Genomic DNA, 21,170 nt, shown 5'->3' with positions numbered 1-21,170 from the left:
TGTGTTGTGTTTCTATTCACGTGTTTGTGTACGTTGCGGCGCCTTTATAGGTACTATGCAGCACCAAATCGCCCCTCAAGCTGTCATTTTGAGATTCCCATATTCCACCACCTTAGCATTGCCCGACTAAGGCCGACGATACTGGTAAGGAAGTATTAAAAGAAATTTACTGGCACAGTTGTGACTACTTCATCTCCCTCAGGGTTCGGCCTCTCATCTCTGCACGCAAGTTCATTCTCCTTCATCTACTTCATCATTCTCCTTGTTCTCCGATCCACCTTGCCCCCTCTTGATTGCTTTCCGTAGTTCTTACCGATTCTCCTGTGATCCGATGTGCTTCTGAAAACCGAAACCGTTGCAGGAATGCACGGCCGCACCGAGACGGGGATCGCGGCCAGTTTGAGTGACAAGGGGTAAATAACTTCGCGGGAGCTAACACATTGATCGTTGATGCCACCCAGGCGCCGGTATCCTCACCCTCACCGCCGCTTAACATCCCTCGCTCTGGGAGAATATTCATTTGTCCGTTCACAGTATGCAGAATGCCCGGCGCACTAACAAACACACAGAAGCCAACCATTGGCTCTTCCGATGCCCGAGGCAACCCGCAGCGCGCAGGACAATGTTGATCCCGAGTGTGCGTTTGTTTTCCAACACAGTCACTTGGGCAGAGTTATGATGGAGGAAAAATATAAAACAATGTGTAAATGGCAGCACCAGTAATTGTATACATGGCTGCGACTGTTCTACAGTCCTCTTATACAGCAACTGTTTTTGTATTGATTTTTGGATCCTACTTTCTGATCTTTCCTCTCAAAGCGATTGCATTTCGCTTAAGCTGCTACAGTCGTTCAGTCTTCCTTCTATCAAAACCGAAACACACACACACACATACAAGCACACACACACTTGTATATATGAGCGCCAAGAGGTGCTGTCGTATGCCAATCCAGAGAAGCGCGTATGCCTCTATTCAATGCCGATTAGGCTGCACTAAAGTTTCTTGGGCGTGGAGGCAAGGACACACGATGCTATTACGCGATGATTTTAGTGCTCAGTAAACTCTTTTTTCTCATGGAACCAATCCCAGCCCTACAAGTTCCGGAGATATACAAGCATAGTACAGAATGGTTAAGGGATGCTGCTGCAATAATTGCTATACCGATGGCCGATATCCTTCCTGTATAGCTAGCCAGATAAATTACCTGGCAGTGTTAACGCATAGTGCGTTGCACTACACCCACAACTCTCCGAGTCTCCGAAAATTGAAGCTGTTCTGATTGGGTATTAGACAATCATGTTCATCTTGGGGACATCTGCATGCCTGATGTATGACAGGTGTTAAGCATAATATTCTTTGTAGGATCAGAGATAGGAATTTGTATAATTTATGCTTGAAATATAACAGTCCTATTCAAAGTTTAGGAGGCTCTAAAATGAAGCATATATCAGAAACAGAACACATACTGCAAAACGGCTTTTTATTTTCATCTATAATAAATTTTTTGTCATATCTCAACAGGAGACTACTTTATGTTGCATAACGCATTGTAAGGCTGATATTTTGGTGCGTCACCGCAGATTCTCTCATATTCGTTTTCACAAGGATATGCTGAAGGAGAGTGGTTAGTCCGAAGCATTGTTTCCCATACGTGCAGTTGACATTCCGTCTTTCCTGAAAGGAGGAATTCATAGGACGATTAGCGCTACGTAACACCTAATAAAATGTTAGCTTATGAAGCACTTAATTATGTGTACAATTAGAAATTAATCATAACAAAGAATTCACTGTTTGATGATGCTCCAGTTTGGCACATGTGAGTTTTTTAATAACATCTCATTGCAGACCGGCGTTGAAGCCGGACGCACCACCGATGATAATCTGCTCGATCTGCGCGTTAAGCAGCAGGTGCCCGAAATCAGGCGTAGCAATCGTCCACTCTTTGTTCTGATTCGTAAAACAACTGATAGGACTCTTCCCTTTGCTGCCAAGCGATAATTATTGCTTTTTGCCAATCTTTGTTAAAGAAGTGCTTACCACGCGGCTCGAACTGAGATCGCGCAATTAACACCACTTCACCCTTCACCCTTCTAGGATTCTGTGAATCCTTGAAAACAGGCGTGTCAACGCACGAGATGTTGCTATGGGCCCGGGTCGACAGGAAAGTGTGATTGGCGAAGGTAAAATACTCATGTGACATGACTCATCTCACGTCCTTGTTTGTGGCATACCATTTGTCGAAAAGGCATCTCTAAGGGACCACAATCTGGCGACTCATATTCCTTCCTTCGTATTTAAATTGTGACACAGGAGTGATTCGTGCAGCATTTCGCACATGTCCACCCCATTCCGACTTTATATTTTAGATTTCATCTAATATTTTATTTACTATTCTTACTTCTCGGATCCACCATGCAGGCTTCTAGTGCATTAACGTGTGACGTGATATTTATAATTCCATACCTATCTGCGCTCACCTCCACGCAGCAGTAGAACCCTTTCTTTTTCTGTCCCATAGGTGATTACCAGTAAAATTGACATCATATATATATTTTTTGAGCAATGCAGGTAAGCTGCTAGCCGTAATCTCCTAGAGCTTTTCAACGGCGCTTCATCCCAATCTTAATTTTTCAGTTAATTTTCTTTCGCGGTCCTTTCGTAGTAATTTTATTTCCCTTTCGCGGGTAATTAACATCTGTCTTAATAATACATAATTTCTTGCCACTGCCAGCAGTGCTTGGTTGCGTGCTGTAAACTACAGCTACTTCAGGAGGCTGTTGAACATTACTTGAGTATATATATATATATATATATATAGAGAGAGAGAGAGAGACATTTGAGAGGGAAATAAGGGGCTCGTTATTATAGAGTGTAAAGGAGTTGCCAATCTACGAGTTCAAGGCAAACGTTGGGTTTTTTTAATGTTTTGTTGATAGTATTTGATAAGAATATTATTCTTATTTAATAACATCAACAAAACTTGAGAAAAAAAGACAAGAAAAACGACGTTTGCCTTGAAGTCGTAGACTGTCAACTCTTTTAATCTTTATAGTAGCTAGCCGCTCATTTCCCTTTCGATTGTCCATATATGTATGTGTATGTATATATATATATATATATATATATATATATATATATATATTGCTGAGAAACCTTCAAAACAGTATTTGTTTTTTAACGGCCGCCGGCATACAGGCTTATCACTCTGATTCTGGACCGCGTATCAGTTCCGTAATATTTGTTTGTTAATGCTCGATGTCGCGAGTCACACCTTTATCAGTTTTGTTGTAGCACAAGATGCACCGAGATCTGTCTCGAAGGTTCCGGCCACTCGGGTGTCTTTCCACAATGTTCCAGCCCGTGCTGGTAGCTGTTTGCGACGTTATCTAGATTGTTCTGTGCAGCCTTTAAATTGAGCGTTGCCGAGTGTGACGAGCATTCTTTGTCCGACGAACGACGAGCACGTTTGTTTCTATCGCCGCCGCCGAGTTGCATAGTTCTTTTGCGGGCGCAAGTCAGCCCAAATAAAGAGTTTCTTTAGTGCAATCATCGACCCCTTCATTGTGTCGTCGACCTCGTCACCACTACGTGACATCTGGTGGAGGTGCTGCCTTTGATCCTTCGAGCGAAGACCCAAGCCGTGTTCCTGTCGCCCTGGAAGACCAGCCTACAGGTCACCGAGCCAGCCGCCGACTTCGAGGCCTACAACCTGAACACGGTCTGCTGCCTGACCCCATTCGATCTCGGAAGACATCGACGCTGACAATGGCCCAGCCTACAGCACCGGTTGTTTTCGTCCAACCCCGTGAGCCCCCCTGCTTCCATGGACTACCGGATGAAGATGCGGGAGATTGGATGGACCTTTTCGACCGTGTGGCAGATTTCAACGGCTGGAACGACGCCGCGAAACTTAGGCAAGTTTACTTTGTTTTGCAAGGACTCCCGAGTTTGGTTCGAAAATCATGAGGCAACTATGAATGATTGGGAGACTTTCAAGGAAGCGTTTCTTACTGCCTTTTCAAGCGTCGTCCGAAAGGAAAGAGCCAAGGCCCTCCTTCAGTCAAGACTTCAACTTACTGACGAGCCTGTCCTGGCATACGTTGAGGCGATGAAGCGCCTCTTTCGCCGCGCCGACCCTAACATGACCGAAGGAGAGAGGGTCAAATATTTAATGAGAGGCGTCAAAGAATCGCTTTTTGCAAGCCTTGTCCGAAATCCGCCAAAAACCGTAGCGGAAATTGAAACGGAGGCGTCTACTATCGAGAAGACGTTGGCCACCCGGATGCGCCACTACGAGCGACCGCTTCAGCCGGACTGCTCAAACCACTACCCCAACGCATCCACAAGCGGAGAGAACCTTCGGGACCTCATCCGGGAGATCGTGCGAGAGGAGCTCCGCCGACTGATGCCATCATCGCAACAACCGCAGGTGGCGACGCTAGCGGACGTCATCCGTGAAGAAGTCCAGCAGGCGCTGGGAGTTCCTCAAGCGACGGCTGCGACTGTTCCAGCACACGAGGCAACAGCCATGAACTACGCTGGTGCAATACGTCGCCCTCCGCCCCGACGTGATGACTTTCCGAGCCCTCGCCGCAACCGTCCTGTTCCCGAAAGCCGCCCCTTGGCCCCCGCCCTCCAAGCCTACCAACGACCCCCAAGCCCCAGAAAGTGCGACTCCTGGAGGACAGCAAACAACCGACCGTTCTGCTTCCATTGTGGTGAGGCAGGACACATCCTCCGTCACTGCCCGTACAGGCGGATCGGCCTCCGTGGTTTCGCTGTCGACGCCCCACGACCCCGTCCTGGCGAGCGACCACAGGAAATCAACGACTTCCTGCGCAGCGGAGAGCACTCGTCGCCAAGGCGTCTATCACGATCCCCATCACCGTACAATGCCCGATTTGCGTCGCCGGGCCGCGGTTACATGCAAGGACGGTCTCCTAGCTCCCGTAGGGAAAACTAAGGACAGCAACCTTTGGAGAAGAGGTTGCTCAACGGCGAAAAGACGAAGATCCTCCGCCGCCGACGACCACTAACGACGACACAACCGTTTCATCGCCGCTCCACACGACGACATCAACGACAACACGACCAGAGTGAAAGCAGACACCGCCGCCCAGTGAAGTAACAACGGTATGCCCCGGCCATGACCTGAAGAAACGACGGAGCCGAAATCGGACACTAAGGCCCACGTGCAATGCGAGGACGCGAATAAGTGACCTTGAAGTTGATATCGACGGTCGCAGAGTCACTGCCCTAGTAGACACCGGAGCTGACTATTCAGTCATGAGTCGACCGTTAGCCTCTCAGCTCAAAATTTACCACCGTTTGGGATGGCCCGCTCATTAGCACCGCAGGTGGCAACCTGATTACTCCATCGGGACGGTCCACTGCAAGAATAACCGTAAATGGGCGTACTTACCCCACCAGCTTTGTGGTCTTGCAGCAGTGCTCCCGCGACGTTATTTTAAGCATGGACTTCCTAAATTAAAATAGGGCTATCATCGACCTCCGATCCAAGCTCATCAAGCTCTCTGCAGACGACGACTTCGACGGAACACGTCGCCCTAAACGTCCTCGACGGAGAATTGACCGTGCCGCCCCGATCAAGCGTGGCCGTCAGTGAAGGTAGCACAGACATCGAAACCGCTGAAGGCATCGTCGAATTAAATATCCAATTGTTCTTGGAACAAGGTATCGGCATCGCAAGAGGCATTGCGAAATTCCGGAGAGGACAAGCTCAGGTGCTGGTAACAAACTTCACTGAAGAATACCGGCATCTCAACAAGGGCACGACCATCGCTTTTCTCGACGAATTAGCAGACCTCAAAGGCGTATTCGCCCTCCAGGACCAACCACTGGAAGACGCACCGGACCAATTGTTTCAGCCAACATTTGACATCAGCCCAGTATTGACCCACAGCAGGAAAAACCAGATTCGCAGTCTTCTTCGAAACTACAGGGAGTGCTTCTCGTCATCATCAAAGGTACGACAAACACCACTGGCCAAGCACCGCATTATAACGGACGAACACGACCGACCTCTGCGCCAAAGCCCTTATCGTGTATCGCCGCGAGAACGGCAGGCCATTCGCAATCAAGTTGAGGAAATGCTGCGTGATGACGTAATCCAGCCATCGAACAGCCCCTGGGCGGCGCCAGTCGTTTTGATCAAGAAGAAAGACAGCACACTTCGCTTCAGCGTTGATTACCGCCGCTTGAATAGCATAACGAAGAAGGATGTCTACCCGCTTCCCCGCATCGACGACACTCTCGACCGGCTCTGCAATGCAAGGTACTTCTCATCGATGGACCTGAAGAACAGATATTGGAAAATTGAGGTCGACGAAAGAGATCGCGAGAAGACCGCATTCATCACACCGGACGGCCTTTATGAGTTCAAGGTGATGCCATTTGGCTTCTGCTCCGCACCAGCCACGTTTCAACGAGTAATGGACACAGTCTTGGCAGGCTTGAAGTGGCAAACTTGTTTGGTATATTTAGACGTCGTTGTTGTCTTCTCCTCAACCTTTGAAGACCACCTCAAACGACTACAGACAGTGTTGGAAGCCATCAAGTCATCGGGACTAACGCTAAAAGCAGAGAAGTGTCACTTCGCCTACGAAGAACTCCGGTTCCTAGGTCACATAGTTAGCAAGGACGGTATTCGCCCAGACCCGGAGAAAGCAGCTGCAATCGCACAATTCCCACCGCCTGCCGACAAGAAAGCTGTGCGCAGATTCCTTGGGCTGTGCGCTTATTATCGACGATTTGTCAGAAACTTTTCGCGGATCGCCGAACCGTTGACGCAGCTTACAAAGGCTGACGTACCTTTTAAATGGGAAGCGCCGCCAGGAGAAGCCTTCGACGAACTCAAGCGCCGCCTTCAATGCCCTCCTGTACTTAGCCACTTTGATGAAAACGCCGAGACAGAAATTCACACCGACGCGAGCAGTGTGGGCCTAGGAGCCGTTCTCGTCCAGAAGAGTGCCGGACAGGAGAAAGTAATCGCCTACGCTAGTAGGTCACTCACAAAAGCCGAAGCCAATTACTCGACGACCGAGAAGGAGTGCCTTGCAATCATCTGGGCCACTTCTAAGTTTCGTCCATACCTATACGGCCGACCATTCAAGGTGGTAAGCGACCATCACGCGCTCTGCTGGCTGGCTAATTTGAAAGATCCCTCCGGCCGCCTTGCCAGATGGAGCCTACGACTTCAAGAATTTGACATGACTGTAGTCTATAAGTCGGGCCGAAAGCATTCCGACGCAGACTGCTTATCCCGCGCTCCCGTCGATGCTCCCCCGAAGGACGATGACGACGACGCCTTTTTCGGACCGGTAAGTGCCAGCAGTTTCGCAGAACAACAGCGGTCAGACCCTGAGCTGAAAGCGCTAGCCGATTACTTGGAAGGAAAGACCGCTTCCCCTCCTGGTGTGTTAAGGCGACATTTATCATCCTTCACGTTAAGCAATGGCCTCCTCGTGAAGAAGAACTTCGCACCCAACAAGACCGCGCAGCTTCTCGTAGTGCCTAAAACCCTCCGGCAAGAGATTCTGCAGGCGTTACACGATGAGCCCACAGCAGGACACCTGGGATTTGCGCGCACGTTGCATCGAATCCAGGAGAAGTACTACTGGCCGCGACTGCCTGCCGAAGTTGCCCACTACGTGAAGACGTGTCGTGAGTGCCAACGATGCAAGACGCCGCCGATCAGACCAGCAGGACTACTAAACCCGATTCCGCCCCAAATCATGCCCTTTCAACAAATTGGGATGGATCTCCTTGGCCCCATTCCATCTTCGTCTATGGGTAACAAGTGGATCATCGTGGCCACTGAATACCTTACCCGTTACGCCGAAGCAAAAGCACTGCCCAATGGAACCGCGGCAGAAGTCGCCAAATTTTTTGTCGAACAAACTCTCGTGCGACACGGCGCCCCAGAAGTGCTCATCATGGACCGGGGAACGGCGTTTACGGCAGAGTTGACGCAAGCCATCCTGGAATACAGTCACACAAGCCATCGACGAACAACTGCGTACCATCCCCAGACCAATGGCCTTACGGAGCGCCTGAACAAAACGATTGCGGACATGATCGCTATGTACGTCGACGCTGAACACAAGACCTGGGACGCCATCGTGCCGTACGTAATCTTCGCGTATAACACGGCAATCCAGGAGACGACCAGAGCGACCCCGTTCAAGCTTGTGTACGGTAGGGACCCCACGACGACGCTCGACGCAATGCTACCGAACGTAACCAACGAGGACAACCTCGACGTCGCCGCCTACCTGCAGCGTGCAGAGGAAGCTCGACGACTCGCACGGCTGCGTATTAAAGACCAACAGCGCACCGACAGCCGACGATACAACTTACGACGACGCCACGCAGAGTACAATCCAGGGGACCAAGTGTGGGTTTGGACACCAATTCGCCGTCGTGGACTTAGTGAAAAGTTGTTGCGTCGATACTTTGGGCCGTACAAAATCATTCGCCGCGTCGGACCACTGGACTATGAAATCATTCCCGACGGAACGTCAGCATCCCAACGGCGACACGCACGCCCAGAAATTGTACATGTTGTACGACTGAAGCCTTATTACGCACGTTAAACAATCTGTGGTGTTTAAACTTAGCAGTGTTTATGTTTAAGTTGCTTTGTTTTGGAACATCGAGGCGATGTTTTTTTAAGGGGGGAGTAATGCCGCGAAACCTTCAAAACAGTATTTGTTGTTTTTTAGCGGCCGCCGGCATACAGGCTTATCACTCTGATTCTGGACCGCGTATCAGTTCCGTAATCTTTGTTTGTTAATGCTCGATGTCGTGAGTCACACCTTTATCAGTTTTGTTGTAGCACAAGATGCACCGAGATCTGTCTCGAAGGTTCCGGCCACTCGGGTGTCTTTCCACAATGCTCCGCCCGTGCTGGTAGCTGTTTGCCACGTTATCTAGATTGTTCTGTGCAGCCTTTAAATTGAGCGTTGCCGAGTGTGACGAGCATTCTTTGTCCGACGAACGACGAGCACGTTTATTTCTATCGCCGCCGCCGAGTTGCTTAGCTCTTTTGCGGGCGCAAGTCAGCCCAAATAAAGTTTCTTTAGAGCAATAATCGACCCCTTCATTTGTGTCGTCTACCTCGTCACCACTACGTGAAAATATATATATATATATATATATATATATATATATATATATATGACTCTGAAGGTTCGTATACAGACAACATAAATACCCAAACAAGAAACAGGGGGGACAGCGGCCGATGTAGCTCAGTTGGAAGAGCACCGGACGCGATATTCGGAGGTCGTGGGTTCGGTCCCCACCATCGGCAGGTTGTTTTTTCTTCTACTTTGTGTTTAATTATCTTTCCCCTAAGCAGATTGCATTGCTCATTTCTGTGATTATCCAAGTAAAAATTAAAAAAAAAAGACATAAAACAATCTCCAATGCTTCCCTTGGCCTCGCCGACTGTTGGCTTCTTCCCTTCATGTATTATAACGAGCACCCTCATTTCCCCTTAATTTATCTGCTTGTAGCTTTCGGGGGTCTCGGTTCTGGCAGTCTTGAAGCCATAGGTAGCGTAAGGGGGTTCTAGCACAGCTTTCGCCCTCGCTCTTGATCACGTTCTACGTGACGCTGGCGGTAACACAGGACATTCCACGTCCGCCGCTATAGTTGAGGGCGGCGCTGGTGAACACTCTCAAGGCTCGTCTAGAGACAACATAAATACCCATACAAGTAGCAGGGGGGACAGCGGCCGATATAGCTCAGTTGGAAGAGCACCGGACGCGATATTCAGAGGTCGTGGGTTCGGTCCCCACCATCGGCAGGTTGTTTTTTCTTCTACTTTGTGTTTAATTATCTTTCCCCTAAGCATATTGCATTACTCATTTCTGTGATTAACAAAGTAAAAATTAAAAAAAAGGCATAAAACATAATCCCCAATGCTTTCCTTGGCCTCGCCGACTGTTGGCTTCTTTCCTTCACATATATATATATATATATATATATATATATATATATATATATATATATATATATATTCATTTTAGGTCCATTTTTCTGCTTTTCGTTCTAGGTCATCAGGATATGTTGCTGGACGGGTTGGTTATTGATTGTCAGAGAAAGAACGCTCCTCTTCCTTGTCCGTCGTCTGCTATAGCGATCTTTCTCTGACTAAGTCATCAATTACACAACCGAATAGAAATAAGTACTTCCAATTAAATGCCCTATTTTCCTCATACAGCATGCGACATGCAGAGAGATATAGCGGGCACTGTTGGAGAAGTAAACAGGGCCAGGGCTCTGCGAGAACAGAGTTGAACGCAAGAAGGACATCACGCTACCGGTCGCTATGTGGCGCGCGCCATAGGAGGAAGTATTGGGAAAGTGGATCGTTGGCCAAACACGCTTTCGCATTGATACTATTAGGTCATCGTAAGCGACTGTGAGCTGTTGTGTGATCACATTATTAATTGAGCACAAGACCAAAGGGAACAACTTTCACATCTGACATTTCCTTTTTGACCTTTATATCGGCTTCTTAAATACTCAGGTTTGTCCTTGAAAGACGATGCTTTTTCAATAATATGGAGCTCACGTAATAGGCGCCTGATTATTGAAGGTTAGCATACTGGTTTGGCAAAACCCAGCACACCAAGACAATCCCTCGTACACTTCATGTAACCGCTGCCATTTTTTCATACGCAGGAGCCGCACGGAGAGCGTCTTTAGTATAGACCACATTAAGGCGCGCAGTACACCGGATGTATAACGTGGTTCCTAAAAGGGTAATTACTGATATAATCTAAATAATAAAATACTAATTGCCATAGTCATAGGTTTTTTATTAACGTGAATAAATCAAGCTGTACCTAATGATGTGTTAAAAGAAAACGAATGAGCAAACTTCTTTTCTGATAATTTGTGAGTCTTTTCAGATATGCACTTACCGCTTGTTTCGTTGGTGAACGTAAGAATAAAGCAACTTTGATTAGAATTCCAATATTGCAACGTGTGAGGATGTCCTTTTCCTTCTGCGAAAAATGTACAGAAACGATTTAGAAAGCATTCTTCAGAAAAACCCTTTAATGAAGTAGCTGCCTCCCTCTTTCGCTCGTACCTCATTTTTACCTCATTTTTGTTATGAAAAAAAAAAAACTCAAATGAGTATTGCACTATAATCAACGGAGAATACCATTTTCCGCAAAGCGGGCTTAGTTTTATCCAAAATTTTGTTTTATGAACAATCACTGCTGCAGAAAGCCTACGCCTCAATATAAGGACAAACAAATTCGAACAATCTTCATAAAACATCCCACTCACAAAGCGGAATCATGAAATAAAAATGATTGGCAAAATCTTTGTAGAGTATTCGCTATTTGCTGTAGTCGTCAATGAACTGATGTATATGGTGCATAGGAAGGTTGCTGACTAGCTGTAGCGAATGAAGCTATCGTCGAACCAACCGCCGTTCATTCCGAGACTAAATTATCATGAACAAAAAGTACGTGCCACAAAATTATATTATTTATTGTACCCTCAACCCCATATTGACAACCACCAAAGTATGCCCTAAAGTGCCTTGTGTCTGGCACACCTTGGCGCAGCAATTCCTTCCTTTTTCTTCGAATAACTTGAGCAGAGAAAAGATATCATACTTAAGCTATACTTAAGCTTTTTAGTAGTCCGTATAAAACATATACATTCACACGGGGATATTTAAAAGAACTTTATCCCGAAGAACCCGCAATATGTCATCGTTTTATCCTTTCAGACCTACGCAAAGAGGTATTTCCACCTAGCCCTGACGAATCAGCCTTGAAATATTTAGGTACCGCCCGTACATTGTCTGGAATTCAAGAAGAATGTTACTGCCCGATGCTGCCCTCCGACATGACACGCTACGTGCGGTCTTGCCATGACTGCGAGCATCGTAAAAAGCCTTCTAGACAACAAGCCGATTTGTTCCAGCCCATCTCTGCACCATGAAAACCGTTACAGGTAATCAGTACGGACATGCTGGGACAATTCTCTCTTTCAAGATCAGGCAAACAGCGGATGATGTGGCCGCTGATTATCTCACACATTAAGCCGCACCAGGCGCTCTCCCAAGGGGCACAGTCGTTTAGGCGTCCGCGTTTTTCAAGAAATAGATTGTTGTAGACCACGGTGCCTCCGAAATTCTCATCACTGATCGAGGGGCGGCGTTCATATCTCTTGTCATGCAGCAGATCATGTGCTATAGTTGCACCAGTCATCCTCTCGCTAAAGCTTATCACCTCAAAACAAATTTGTTGACCGAACATTTAGCAAGATCCTTGCTGATATGGTATCTATTTATCTGTACACGAAGCATGGAGCATAAGTGATGGGATGACGTACTTCCATACGTTTCTTTCGCCTACAATACTGCCATGCAAGAAACAACCGGCATGACATCTTACTTCCTCGTGCACATTCATGACGTAACCACCATTCCAGATGTCATACTACTCACGTCAACAGTGACGTCTCTGACGTACCTGCGTTCGTGCAACGCGCTGTGGATGTTCGAAAACTTGCCACCGTAACTTGCCCCCGTCGGCATACTCAGGCATGATTCAAATACCAAGTGCTACAACCTTCATCGTCGCAAATTTCCTCTGTCTGGAATCCAGTTCGAAAGCGAGGACGAGTGAAAAGCTCCTGCGCAGATACTAGGGGTCCTAACGAGTAGTGCACCGCGTCGGAAATCAGAACTATGAGTTGGTTCCCGATGAGCTATGACCATCGTGCGCACTGTCGTCCCTGAGGTGGTCCAAGTAGTCCAGAGGAAGTCCTCTTAGTTATGAGCTGACCCTTCGACCCCTGTCGCCTCGCTCATGTCCTACTCCCCATGCTAGATTGGCAGTTGACGCATTGAGTCTATGCTTGTCCTACGAGGAGGGTAATGTCCCGTGTTAGTCAGCAGCCCGCCCAGGCAGAGGAAGAAGTCGTTGGCTCTCGTTCAAGCTCCGCTTTGGTTCAAGTATTGCCGCCACTTGAGCTGCCGTTTTTTGCCTGGTTCAGATACCAGCGTTGACATCTTGTGCTTTCACGGCGTTCCTAAGATCTTGATAATATGCGTTAATCAACCTGAATGATAAGTTCGCTAATTCTCATTTTTTAGAACAGGCAACGCAGTGACCGACTAAGCTGAAGTTTCCAATCAAACGCGGTAATATGGGGTAATTTACTTGTGCGTCAGGCTGCAAGGACACTGCCGTTCCGAAAATAGGCTCGTATCGTAAACCACAACTATCATTCGAAGCAAGAGAATCCTTTGTTTAATTGCCTCTACCAATGGTGCGAAATTTCACAGCGAGTTGTTTATATGTTTTTTGTCTTCAATGAACCGCCCCGCCTGGGTACCTAGCCTATGTGGCCCCATAAAATTTACCAACAAAGCATGAGGGTTATTCGTATGTATAGTTATTTTCGTCATAATATTTTTCCATCGGTTGAGACGGGCTTTCGACAGCTTCAGTTCTTTTCATGACCACACCATTATATCCTACTTTCTTTCAGGGCCATATTGCCTGTACGACTTTGCATGAATAACATTGGTGTTATTTCTCATCATTCACATTCAGTTTAATTGTTCTCACTTAATTTGAATTTAAAAAGTGTTTGTAAAGCAGCATTTCTGCCGCACATTTTTAACGATATTTATTGCCGCACTTTTCACTCGCTGCAATATGCGCATTTTGTGGCTTCTGGCAGTGCCCTATTATGCATAGAAATAGTCTCCGTTGCACAAATAAAATTTCGATTGCAACTGCTTTGGAGGAATTCACGCGGAAGAAAAATTCTACCAGGCCACAATACCTTTCCTTCCAAAAATTGTCAAGGGCTTTAGGAACATAATTGCCTTATTCGTTATACTAAAGAAACCGCATATGAGAGAAAATAAGATACCATTTTACTGCCATTAGTTTCAAAAGCAGGAGCACGTCAAATATTATTTTTTTTCTCTAATGTTGCAGCTCTTTCGTGGTGACTATCTTTCTTCGCCAAGAAATCTGTTAATGATTTATGCTCAGATGTTATAATCAAGCGTTTTTCATATCATCTTGAAAAAAAATATATATATATATATATATATATATATAAGTAAATAGGATTCTATCCTTTTCTCTCACCTTGTGTCTCGCTCACAACCAATACAGCATTCTCGCCTTCCTGTTGTAGTTTTGCATATAAAATCTCGTGCTTCCTGCAATGGAATAACTTATCAACCAATGTTTTGTGCATTTCAGAAATATGCGAATAATGACGTAAGCTCCAGCCTGAACACTTATCTACAGTTAATAATTCTTTGTCATTTATAAGTATTTATTATTATCTACAAGGATGCTTCATATCGTGTACGCAAGACGTTTTCAGACGTTCCGGTGTTTCTGCATAGCAGTAAGGAAATATTTTTATTTGTACAAATGCCTCTTTTATATCAAAATACTGCAATTATTATGCAATTGATAATGCAGGCAGTGCACAGGTCCCATACTTCGACTAATATGTATGCTAATCAATATTTAACAACGAAGAAACTATCGTGCAGAATTACTATACTAACAAATTCCTTACTCTCATTGTATACTTTTATATATATATATGTGTGTTTTACAAGATCTTTGTTGTTGTTTTAACATCTCTGACTTTCCTTATGTGTTTTATAATTTACGTCGGCTCCCCCGCCCCCCCCCCCCCCCCACTAATGGTGATGATAAAAATGCTTGATTCTTGACACGAGAAAGGAGATTTCCTAAAGCGTTTCTATACTAACCTTACTAGAAGCTTCAACTCGGGAATACGATGATCATCGGTATGTCAAGATTTTCAGTCATAACAAGCGTCGCTTCTAAGCCATCACCCGCGTGTACATAGCTTTACTACTACTACAGCTGCGCAATAAAATTTGTTAGGCGATTTATCTCATGTAACTACGGACACAGTTGCAGAAGTAATATTTATAATTTCGGTTAGCTAAGATAAATAAATTAAAATTTGCAAGTTTTTTAGAGGAGCTGACAATCAAGATGACATCGGAAGTGCAGCATGAAATACAGACGGCTAGCGCTTGAAGAAAGCAGCGCGAGATGGCGCCTAGTACACCGTAGTGCCCAGCGAAACTGATATATTTGCGTAGGCCTGCATTAAAAATGAGTTGGCGGTCACTTTTTTATTTCTCGAGGGAAACGTCAGAGCAACTTTGGAGCATTTCAGGAATGCTGTAATAATTTTAAATAAAACATGATTCAAAGTGGTTGTTACGCACCTGAGCAGCAGCTGCACAAGTCAGGGTGAAATTACGAGTGTAGCCTTTAGCAATCGGGGCTTTAGCAATTAGGCGTAAAAGACTGACCTCTCTCCCAAAAGCTTCTTAAAATATATAAAAGGGAATTGTGTGTAGCGCGCAACTGCGTGCTTTGGGCACTTGACTAATCGTGCTGCTGAAATATTTAACCTGAAAAGTGAGGTGATGTCGTCTTTGTTCACATTGTAGATTCTCAACAGCGGCTAGGCGGTGCTCTAAATAGGTAATTATAAGAGTAAATTCTTTTATTTATCCCATAATGCAGAGCCTTTGGTTTAAGCAAAATTCCAGAGGTGCATGAAGGCAAGAAAGAAGAACTGCTATGAAAAGAAACCGTATGTTATAATTAAAGAAAAACTTTCAATATGGTCCAACTTTCCAGAAAATGAATAAAAATAAACGTGCAGGTTCTGACATCGTAATTTAAAAGAAAAACTGCTTCATTTAGAACAGGGCTTTAATTCTTATAATAAGGGTTTGTAATTCGTAAATATAATAACAGCAAGGTGTTAAGATAAACACTTACCACCAGTCTCCGTCATTATATCCATAATAAAATCTGTAATCCTCGCTTGCCAGGGATATTGGTAGTGCATAAACACATGAGTGCTTTCCGTATACGCTGTCAAGCTCAAAACTTCGCATAACAGTCCAAATTATGTAATATGTGTTCAAGGCCTAAGGAAAAGATTATTAGCAGGATGTACACTGTAGTACAACGCAATTTTTACGATCCACTTATATTTCGAATCTGAAATGGGGTTCTTTGAGGCAAAATCCGAATGTCATAAAATGCGAGAAAAGAAGGCTTGCCAACATATGCTCACAACCAAAGAACAGCTGCTATAAGCAAACTCTGACCGGTGGTTTAAAAATAAAAAATGAACCCTTTATTTTATTTAGGGCATTCCAAGGCGTAGTATGAGGTAGTTTGAACAACATCCTGAGCAACTCTCAAGAGTTCATTGACTCTACAGTACTAGGAATTTATACCTAAATGAGGAAACTGTCCAGACAAGCTGAGGGCGCCCTTCGCCGCAACATCATGCTTCTATCATTGTGAAGGGTTATTAACACTGTACAATTGGTTTTTTGATTATCAGTTTAGTTATCGACAAAAAATCTAAACTACCTACCGCGACGAAAAACAATCCTTTGCGGCCGTGCCTACAGGATGCGCAGAGACCAAAATATCTCCGTGAATTATGTACATTCAGAACAGCACCATTTAATACTTGGAAGTTCGAACGTACATTATCATCACTTTCAAAGAATGATGTGAAATCAAACCCATTGTTTTCATTGATGCTGTTTTATTTCTGTAGAAGCAAGCGTAAACACAGGCAATTATGATCAGTTTACTGCTGCGGCTTTGAAGCAAATGATATACAGTGTTTTAAAATTATGGAAATATGCCTAAACACTACCAAGCTTTTCTTGCATATTTTTGTGTGTGCCAAGTCTCAGCAGGTCCCACACTGTTTAGCTAAAAAATATTTTTGACCCAGTGATATGTACCGAACATGGCATGAGTACCGAACGTGCAAACAAAACCGTAGTGCAATAAATACAAAGAATAACCGAATAATACATACGTGTAACGCAAAATGATACTTTTAATAAGGTCAATATTTTAGCACCTAAAGGCTGAATCACGCATATCTTCTCTTCATTCTAGCTGATATTGTTGCCAGAAACACTGCGTGAACAGTGAACTGTCGTTGGGTTCACATGATGTAACTTTGCTTTACCAAGAACTGAAGCGGTCATGTTTGATAGCTCTATGGCAAAATACATAGTTTTCATAGTTTAGCAAACGAATAAAAACCAAACTTATTTTTCTGCTTATTAAGATGGCTGTCAATTTTGAGCGCTACGCTCGGTCTCGCGTCTAAAAAGCTTCAGAAATAATTAAGCTCTATTACATCCTTTTGAGCCATTTGATTGGTATCCTGCGGATTCCATCGGTCGTTGATATCTTTCCTTACTTCGCACCATAGCGTAAAATATTCTGGTCAGATTTACTGAAAAGTTTTGTCCAGTAGAATCCATTATTCTAGCTTTCAGGATAGCACGAAACTGTACTTATGCTGAAGCATTTGTAAATTGACCAAACAATGCGTCACAGAAAACGTCTTATCTGTAAACGAGCCTAAAGCCAACGCTGGCCTGCCCAGTATTGTACCATCACCGGATGACCAGCATGGAACATTGGCGCGAAGTTTACAAAAGCAGGGCATATGTTACATAGATGTAAACAACAACAAAGTAACTGCGTAAAAAATATGCAATATAAAAACTATAAAGTACGACAATACTCTAAAGTGGTGGTGAATTGTACAGCGCATAATAAATAACAATGAGTTAACTTGGGTAAACATATTGAATAGAGTGTTTATCCAGCATCTGAGATAAGAAAATGTAGTAAATATTACCGAAAGAGCTATAAATATCTAAGTGACCACACATCAATAGCAAGGCATCTGTAGAGCACTTGATTTAGGAATATATAAATATTTCTAGCAGGTTATTCCCAATAACACAACTGTTTGCATAGAAAATTGAAAAAATTATTTGGGAGGTGTGAGTACTGTATTTCTAAGTATACAACTGTTAAAAACATTTCATGCAGTAATTACGATTCGTTATAGTAAGATGGCGGAGCACATTGGGGTCTGTCAGGGACGGAGGTGCCGGTAACGGACGTAACTAATCATTTTTTCTTTTTCATTGAAAGTTTTGTAATGTGGAAATAAAGATTTTTTCGGGATCCTTATTTTAATTTGGAAGCATCTCAAAGAGTTGATAAGCAACAGTCTTAGAGGCAATAACACGCTTTCCTGTCACAGTGTATTGCAAGCCCGCTTTAAAAAGAAATGTTTCGTGCAGTGTAAGGCGAGGCAATATATGTATACTTCAGGCAGGAAGGAACGCAGAAAATTCAAAGCCCGATATACTTGCACCATTTTACCTCAGAAAAAGCGAATTATAGATTTAGCAGAACTGGTCTGTGGGAGGGTGAATTGTTTGCTCTATAATCATATAAACAACTGCAATGCATGAATTATTGCGACATATCCCATAAACAACCGCAGTACAGATAGTCTTTATTTAGCATACAGTTTTGTTTGAATACAAATGTTTTTTATGGACACAATCTGGTTTTTGATTAAGATGACGAGTGGTCATAGATAATATCGCTTATAAATAAACTGAGCTAACATGGTTGGTTTAAACGGTTTACGTAGCAAAGCGACTCAGGCTTTGATATACGTCGAAAGGAAGGGCTTCGCAAATTTCGACCACCTGCGGTTGGTTACGTCCACTGACATCGCACAGCGCACGGGACCCTTGCTTTTCTCCTGTATCGAAAACAGCCGCCGGGGTCGGGATTCCACCCCGCACTATTGGGGAAATTAGCCAAGCGCTCTAAATGGTGCACCACCACGGCCTGGTAAATAAGCAAATATGGTTGAACAACAGACTAGCTGAGGCGCAAGAACTAGGTTAAATTAATGATGGGAAGTCGCAAATAATGGTATTAAAATCTCTCCCCTTTTATAGTTAAACATTTCTTTAGACAAACATTTTTGGTTTTACTACAAACACTAAAATTTTCTCAAGGCTTGATATACATCCCACCTTAAGCAGAGCAATCCAACTACCCTTATTTTTGTGGCAGTCGGAAGAAGGAAAAGAAAATGCACGGGCCTGCTACTGGTTCCTTGTGCGGACAGAAGAGAGAAACTACAGAAGAAAAAAAAAAGAAGAGGGACAGAAAGACGCGCGTCGGCACCAACTGTCGTTAAGATAAGATGTTTGAATACATTGTATCGTGTGGTCTTTCTCGCCAGTTTTTTGCAATAATTTTTTCCCGCTATACGAGAACTTCTCGGATTATTTTATTTCATTTGCTTTTTCACTGAGCGCTTTCAGTGAACACCTTGTGTTTCAAAAGCAGCCTATCATGACTTTCTTTATCAAAGAATATTTGGAAATATTAGGTTTTAGCATCCTTATTGTAGTAACGTGAGAGGGGCATCATCACCTAATGCCTTTTAGGCGAGTTTTATAAAGATTTCTATTCTCAAGAGGCCGTATGTCCCGCATAGCGACCCACTATTGAGATATTCTAAATTTCGCGCACGTCTGCTTAGATCTGCATATTCTGTATCGTTTCGGATGCTTCTTGGAGAATCATTCATGCCATCAAATTTACCGACATCAAGGCATAAATTTAAGAATGGTAGTTTTAGATGTTGTGCATCAAGAATATGGCTAAGGTTGAAGGAAATATACGTAACACTACAAATTTCTGAATTTAGAAATATTTTGAATTCTTAACAGAAAGCAAGAAAGGCTACAGGAATATTCCGGATACGTTTTTCAGAATCACATATGTCATTGCAGTTAGAATTGAGCCCATACTTTCTGCCATTGAATGCTTGGTTTGAATTATGAAAGTTGTGTATCGAAACCATAAACTTCCAATCAAGTCTGTTATCTTAATTATCCCTTTATTTATTTCTTGAATGAAGCTGCCTTTCCACGGGACACTTTATCTTATACGAGAAGTAATATCTACTTTTAGCTTGGTGATTACAGAGATTTTTATACTTTGCAAGAAACATTGACTACTAGTTTATTGAAAAATAGGCTGGAAGACCAGTAATAAGTCTTTTTTCTTATTATTCTGCACCACATTATCTTAATGCTGATCAAAGGTGTGAACAAAAAGATTGCGTATTTAACTGTTTATAGCCGACACGAAAAAATAGAGATAAACATCGTCAGATTTGTTGTCAGAAAGTAAGTGAGAAAAGAATTTAGTGAATAACTATAGTGTAGTGTAGTGCACAGCTTTAGTTTATAGCCCTGCATATTCCTTTGCTGAACTCGCACATGAATACCATAGTTTTGATGTGTGTCGCACTTTGTAGTTCTTTATTAATTTTCACTCTGTGCTTTATTTCACATTGTTCGACATTTCAAAAACCCTATGTCCCCCTTTTTAGTAATGCTTCGGGCCCTTAAGGAATCAATGAGATAAATGAAATGAAATATCTTCAGCACTAAAATAAAAGCCTTCGCGCCTTTATGAAAATGCCTGAACGGGTTGAAAACACAAAATATTCAGATTTAAGTCATAACTACACTTAATCACCAAAATCTTTCCAGGGAATAGTCAATCCGTGTTACCCAGTGCAACATGCCCTACTCTTTCCGAACAGTATTGTCATATATTATTAACTATGAAAAAACGATGACAAATTTATCCAACAGCTTTCAACGTGTCCCATTATGTGCGAAAGACTGAATTTCTCACCGCTTTCAAGTCGTCGACTGAAGGTTTAGGGAGAGTATCAGCAGAGCCGAGGGCCATAATTAAAGGTATAACAAACCTCTTCATTCCTTGATGAACAGAACAGCTATAGTCGCTAATGCGTCATAAACGCAGCCTGCATAGAATTCCCCTTATATATATGTTGCTAACATACGTGACCCCAAGAAGCTATTTCAAGGTCTTTGTAGCGGTAAGTAACTTTTGGAGCTTTCCTACAGAAATGGGTACATGAACACATTTTGCAGTGACAAAGCTGAAGACGACCAGCATATGTAAATGTCAAATATTGCTCTGACATGTGAAAATGTCACCTCATTCATTCTTTCCAAGTTTGTCATATAATGCACAATACTCTCCGCGGTGAATACTGACAATAGGTTTGACCTTATAAATGCACCGCAGGAGTGTGGTTCACTTGCCAATGATGATATGTTTGCTTTAATTTGCTCAAAATGTTTACCGATATGCGGTTTTCTTAGATCACC

The 21,170-nt window shown here is 43.8% G+C and overlaps 1 protein-coding gene across 2 annotated transcripts; it reads right to left on the bottom strand.

The window, feature by feature from the left end:
- Positions 1-1,479: 1,479 nt before the first annotated feature.
- Positions 1,480-20,879, bottom strand: LOC146181520 (uncharacterized). 2 transcript variants are annotated; one of them, XM_084577892.1, is made up of 5 exons: positions 20,668-20,879; positions 15,868-16,019; positions 14,167-14,240; positions 10,957-11,040; positions 1,480-1,675 (listed from the first exon to the last, which is right to left on the bottom strand). In XM_084577892.1, the coding sequence occupies exons 1-5, from the start codon at positions 20,749-20,751 to the stop codon at positions 1,527-1,529; spliced, it is 543 nt and encodes a 180-aa protein (XP_084434018.1). In that variant the 5' UTR covers positions 20,752-20,879; the 3' UTR covers positions 1,480-1,526. The 2 variants fall into 2 exon arrangements, 1 of the variants encoding a protein (XP_084434018.1); XR_014700436.1 differs by lacking the exon at positions 15,868-16,019.
- Between the last annotated feature and the right edge of the window lie 291 nt (positions 20,880-21,170).

Source organism: Amblyomma maculatum, chromosome 8, assembly GCF_055883805.1.
Source record: "Amblyomma maculatum isolate TAMU_Amacu chromosome 8, ASM5588380v1, whole genome shotgun sequence".
Classification (NCBI taxonomy): domain Eukaryota; kingdom Metazoa; phylum Arthropoda; class Arachnida; order Ixodida; family Ixodidae; genus Amblyomma; species Amblyomma maculatum.
This window is presented reverse-complemented; position numbering and strand designations above follow the sequence as displayed.

Bases quoted from the DNA above. Each gene is read 5' to 3' on its own strand.
- LOC146181520 (XM_084577892.1), bottom strand. From the start codon at position 20,751: ATGAAGAGGTTTGTTATACCTTTAATTATGGCCCTCGGCTCTGCTGAT. The intron at 16,020-20,667 runs GTGAGAAATTCA...TCTTTTCCTTAG, and splicing joins CAGTCGACGACTTGAAAGCG to GCCTTGAACACATATTACAT. The intron at 14,241-15,867 runs GTAAGTGTTTAT...ATTCCATTGCAG, and splicing joins TATAATGACGGAGACTGGTG to GAAGCACGAGATTTTATATG.